The sequence below is a fragment of the Pseudophryne corroboree genome, chromosome 1 (genome assembly GCF_028390025.1).
Source record: "Pseudophryne corroboree isolate aPseCor3 chromosome 1, aPseCor3.hap2, whole genome shotgun sequence".
In the NCBI taxonomy this organism is placed as follows: Eukaryota; Metazoa; Chordata; class Amphibia; order Anura; family Myobatrachidae; genus Pseudophryne; species Pseudophryne corroboree.
In genome coordinates, this window is record NC_086444.1 from 555,477,072 (window position 1) to 555,483,009 (window position 5,938).

The 5,938-nt window shown below is 40.2% G+C and overlaps 1 protein-coding gene across 1 annotated transcript; it reads left to right on the forward strand.

Annotated features, from left to right (window-relative positions):
- The first annotated feature begins 249 nt into the window (after positions 1–249).
- LOC134898922 (putative nuclease HARBI1) lies at positions 250–3,450 on the forward strand. The gene is made up of 4 exons (XM_063914129.1): positions 250–1,089; positions 1,174–1,546; positions 1,855–1,876; positions 3,183–3,450. The coding sequence occupies exons 1-3, from the start codon at positions 345–347 to the stop codon at positions 1,856–1,858; spliced, it is 1,122 nt and encodes a 373-aa protein (XP_063770199.1). The 5' UTR covers positions 250–344; the 3' UTR covers positions 1,859–1,876; positions 3,183–3,450.
- The last annotated feature ends 2,488 nt before the right edge of the window (positions 3,451–5,938 follow it).

The following is a 5,938-nucleotide window of genomic DNA, read 5'->3' on the forward strand; positions in this document are numbered from 1 at the left end:
TATTTTTTTTTAAAGTTTGCTAAACAAAGTGTTTGGGTTTTCCAGGATTGATCTGCAAAGTAGTGTTTGTCTTTCCTGGACTAGGTACTAAATTTCTTATTTTTTTGGTTTTTTTTTTAATAAAGTTTTTTTGCATTAATATATGTTTTTTATATCCAAATATTAAATTTAGTTTTATTTGCTTTTTATTTTTGCATTTTGGACATGAATTCAACACAGAAAAAATGTACGCTCCTGCAGTAAGTTGACACCACAATTGTAAAAACAGTTATTGTGTAAAATTTTGGAAAACTTTGAATTATTTTTTTTTAACATTTCTTAACATTCTCTCCAAAAAGTGTGTGATGTCAATACATATTGCGGCAGAAGCCCTACCTCCCCAACCCACGCCAGCACTCCCACCCCAACCGCCAGCCCCACAACCACAGCCGGCTCCTCATCAACCAAGGCAACGGAGGCGTGCTAGGCCACCAATTTTCAGAACCCGTGTCAGACTTTTTGGGATGCCAGATGATGTGGTGGTGCGTAGATACCGGCTGCCACCACATCTAATCCTAGACACTCTCTCCATAATAGAGAGTGATCTGGAGTCTGAAATTCGGTATCCTACAGCAATACCACCATTGACACAATTCCTTGCAGTGTTACATTTTTTGGCCACAGGATCATTCCAGCATGTGGTTGGAGACCTGGTTGGCATGTCGCAGGGCCAGTTCAGTAAGGTCCTGCGACGTGTCTGCCAGGCTTTCCTCAAGCGTGTTAAGCAATTTATTGCTATGCCTTTGGATGTTGGTGCCCTAGATGTGGTGAAGCGGCAATTTGCGGAAGGTGGTAGTCGCTTCCCACATGTTATTGGGGTTGTGGATGGCACACATGTAGCTATTCAGCCACCAAAACATAATGAAGAAATTTATAGAAACAGGAAACTGTTTCATTCTCTGAATGTAATGGTTGTTTGTGGGCCATCCCTCCAGATCCTTTCCCTGAACGCAAAGTTTACTGGAAGTTCCCATGATGCGTATGTCATTAGACAATCAGGGATATGGCAGAGATTAAGATCAAGTCAACGACCAGACATGTGGTTATTGGGTGAGTTGTTGCTCAAATATTTTTGATTAAAAAAAAAAAAAAATTTAAATTTTAAGATCTAAATTTTTGCTTTTATTCCAACAGGAGACCGTGGATATCCTTGCACCCCCTGGCTCATGACTCCTTACCGTAATCCCAGGCCAGGACCACAGATGGCATTTAACTCCGCGCTTACTGCCACTAGGCAGCTGGTGGAGCGCACAATTGGTGTCCTGAAAGGGCGGTTTCGTGTTCTCCACCGCACTGGTGGCGACATCATGTATTCGCCGGAGATGGCAAGTAAAATAGTGGTCCTGTGCGCAATACTCCATAATATCGCGGTAAGGAGTAGTGTAGAGCTTCCTCAGGCAGAGGAATTGCCTGATGAGGAGCCAGGGGTTGTGCCACGCTTCGGTGGGGGGAGTGTGACACGGAGGGGGAGCCAAGTGAGGGCAAGAATTGTAGCAGAATATTTCAGGTATAGTGTTTATATATTTTATATTTGCCCAAATAATACAACACAGTATGCTTGTGTTTTATAAACCATGATTTCAATTTGTATGATCTTGTAAAGTGATTGGGTACGGATTTTGTGGTGTTGGAATGTGTAATTGTTTTTGGTTCAAAATACAAAAACACGTTAAGCTTACAATGTTTATTTTGAAATTTAAATACTGTAATGTTGCTAAATAGTGTCCTTATTTGTTTTATATCATCAAATCCTGATTATGTAACCAAACACACAAACAAATGATACTCAATGTTTCACACTTTGTGACTGTCCAGCTGAATGATCACACGAACTGTGGTGAGTACACAGATATGTTTAGTATTTGTAACTAAAGTCTGTGTCTCTGTGTGTGTTTTGTTTGCTTAAATTTGTGTACCAAACATTTTCGCTTCTGCTATTGCGTTTTTACGCTCGTGCCAAATAACACTCTGCTTTTCACAGCATTGCAAAGATCAATAAAGTTAATAGAAATGACAACATAGATTTTTGACCAATCACATGCTAACAGACACTATAAATATATGCCCAAATAAGGAAAACGCCATTGCCATGATGCGTGCAGCACCGTTCACCAGGCGGGAGCTCCGCGTGCTGGTTGCGGTGATGGACCGCCGCGTAGGCCGCGTTGGGCGCTTCATCCCCAATCGGGTGAAGCGCGAGGCCTACGCGGAGGTCCGCCGCCTGCTGCGGACGCGAGTCCGCAGCAGGCGGACAATCATCCAGCTCGAAAGGAGGTGGAGTGATCTCCGTAGGCGGACTCCAGATTTGTTGGCGGAGATCCGCCATCAAATCCGTGCGCTGCATACACGAAGTAAGTTACCTTACATAAGTTTTTTGCACTAAATTGTGCTAATGTGTTATTTTCCAATTTTTGGCCTTCCGTAATTTAAGTAACAATTGTTAAATACAATGAGCACTGCAGGGGAAGCATATGTAACATGTGCAGAGAGAGTAAGTTTTGGGTGGGGTGTGTTAAATCAGGTGCAAAAATTTGCAAGGCTAAAATAAAGCTGCATGTATTTACCCTGGCCATAATTTTAAATTATAAAAAAAAAAAACACTCTCTCGGGACATGTTATATCTGCCACCCCTGCACTGCACATGCTTTTGGCCAATTGCCTACTAAATACCTGCTGTAAACCCCTTGGATTTGCAGACATTTTACAGTAAGTGGTAGGCTAATTGCAACCTGCAATGCCCTTTTATGGAAATTAGGACACTGTGTGTGGTTAGGTAAAACAGTACTGACTGTAGCAAAGTAACACCAAACAAGTGCATGTTTACAAAAAATAAGAAGCAGGCAGGAAATTAATCCACAATACTTGATCAGTGCAGGCTATATAATAAGGTGCCTTGAATAGTAATCTGGTGATGTTGCTGAGACCAATCACTATGACTCAATTGCCTAGATTAAGGAATGAGCTTCAAAGTTAAATTTTAGACTCATTTTGTTTGCTGTGGCCAACATGAAGAGGATCTTAACATGTTTGCTTTTCTTTGGAACAAAACAAATAATTTAACAATGAACAGAACATTGATAAAACAAATTGATTACTATGTAATTTATCATGTTTGAACAATTTGAACAATATTATCATTCTAGGACAACAACAACGGCAAAACTCCCCACCCCCTTCCCCTTCTCACTCCCCCTCCCCTTCTCACTCCCCCTCCCCTTCTCACTCCCCCTCCCCTTCTCACTCCCCCTCAGCTTCCCAGTCCCCCTCAGCTTCCCAGTCCCCCTCATCTTCCCAGGCCCCATCAGCTTCCCTGGCCCACTCCACTTTACATTCCCCTTCTCACCACACCTCTCCATCTCTTTCTGGGACCCCTTCTCCTCCTTCCCATACCCCTTCTCCTTCAAAATCAACATCACAATCTAAACCACCCTCACCCTCTATTGCTTTAACTTTTTCTCCGCCCCCCTCGCCCTCTCAATCAGACCCCCCCTCTGAAATTGCGGACCAAATCCAGCCTCCTTCCCCCATCCAGCCTCCTTCCCCAATCCCTCCTCCTTCCCCAATCCCTCCTCCTTCCCCAATCCCTCCTCCTTCCCCCATCCAGCCGCCTTCCCCCATCCAGCCAACATCCCCACCAAGTGAATGGGCAGAGGAAGCCCCTGCCGAACGTTCCGGGAGTCTGGATGTTGCCGTGGAAAGTAAGTATATTTTAATTTTTTTAAAAATGATTACCCACTTACACTTACAATGCCAAAACATGCAGTGTTGTACTGTTTGAATTCTTGGACCCTGGAAAAATATTTAAAAATTTCATCATGGTGTACATGTTGCCTTTACATATTTGTGAGTGTCATTATATGTACAGTGTGTATGTGTGCAATGTTTTGTGTGTCCACTCTAGGTTGACACTCATTAGGTAGCCAGGGTTGCCAGGAGAACAGGGTTTATATGTGTTACTTTTTCTGGGAAACAGTTAGACCTGAGTGGAGTTTAGTATGTTTGCCTTTTACACTTGGGCCTGTGTAGTCTGAATATTTACACTTAAAAATCACATGCTTCACTTTGTTATGCAGCCTAATGACACACTGTTTTTTTGTGTGAAAGTTACATTCTCAAAATTAATAAGTGTTCGAGTCAAACATGTTTGCACTTATTTAGTAAGGGCAGCTTTCATGGAGTGTGGGAATGCTATGATATGTTGGCCTTCTGAAGATGTGGATATGCAGTGTGATGATGCAGGACCAACCCACTAAAAATAAAAAACAAATAAAACAACAAATGGGAATGAATGCCAACATGGTGTCACATTGACGAAGATGGTAGTTATCTTTAACATGGGATGTCGGACATAGCAATCAATAAGATTATACTTAAAAAATTGGGATCCACTTCTACAATATAATAATCATATTTTTGCTTGATTGCTATGGGCAACGTTCCATCTTAAATATAACTCACATAGTAGTAAATGTAACACATGGTCTGGAACACTTTAAAATCTGATAAAAAGGCTGAGCAGGCTTGTGTGTTCTGCTAATGATTGTACCATAAAACAGGCAGGATGTAGTAACTTTGCCATTAAAGCAGGCCTGTCCAAACTGCGGCACTCCAACTGTTGAGAAACTACACATCCCAGCATGCCCTGACACAGCTTTGCCATTCCCTGACCACAAAACTGTGTAAAGGCATGCTGGTATATGTAGTTTCACAACAGCTGGAGTCCAGCAGTTTGGACATGCCAGCATTTAAGTGTGCTTTGCGCCTTGCTTGGCTAATAAGTAATGTAATTAAGTTATTAATGTTTGTGTTGCATCTTAATTTCAGATGTTGCAGTTGGAGATCCCACAAGTTTTTCAGGGATACTTTACACCATGCGCCAACACCTGCAAGGAATGATGGATTGTGTGGACCATTTGCAAAAATTTGCTTGAGTTGTATTGTTTGATTTGTAAAAATAAAAAAATATTAACAAATACAAAAATAAAAAAGTTGATTAAAGTTAACCGGGTGTTGTGTTTATTAATGCAAAAAAGGATCAGCAGATTGGCAGGCAGAATTTGTTTTGTACAAAAAATTACACACATCTAACGTTACATTTTTACCAAAAAAAAAATGGAGATTATTGTGTTAAGAAACATGTAAACACCTTCATTCACAAACAACACCTTTAAAAATTAAAAAAGTGAAAAAAAAAAAAAAATTTTACACTTTGACATGTTGATGGCCAATTATGGCAACAAAGTGTTAATTTTTTTTTATTCTCACACTTAATTGTTTTGGAACATTATCAATCATTACACTAATTGGGTTCGTAATTGAAAAGGGCTTGTGGTCTTTAAAAGGAAAGGTGTCATTGCACTTAATAGGCCAAAAAAACATTTTTGTGCGTTTTACCTTAAAAGTGTGCACTTTTACGCAAAACTTTGTAAATATACTCAAACTTAGTATTTTTACGATTAAGTATGTGTTATTGCGATGATTTCGCAATGCTGCGATGGTTTCGCATTACTGCGATGTCATTTGGCGTACGCCCACTTTGTGTAATACTGCGTACGAATGTGCAAAAATACGTTGGGGGCGGAGGTTCGCATATTTACTACATTAACGCAACTTTGCGAATATGTTGTGCGACCGAAAAACTTAGCGATCAACTCGGAATGAGGGCCAATATGCAAACATTTGAATCACCCCTAAAATCACCCCTAAAATGTCTTTTGGTGCACTTTTTATTTGAAAAAATAAATAAAAAATGAAAACAATAAAATATTTAGTCTGATTCACCAAAAATTAATTTATTGATGAAGAAACCTAAATCTTTTAGTTCTTAATTTAAAATGCAAAACATATGGTATTTTTGTACCTGCCACTTTATTATAGCCATTTTAAGTTTAACATACAG

Excerpts from the sequence above, each read along its gene's own strand:
- LOC134898922 (XM_063914129.1), top strand. The coding sequence starts at position 345 with ATGTCAATACATATTGCGGCAGAAGCCCTACCTCCCCAACCCACGCCA. Across the intron at positions 1,090-1,173 it reads ACCAGACATGTGGTTATTGG|GAGACCGTGGATATCCTTGC; the intron begins GTGAGTTGTTGC and ends TTATTCCAACAG.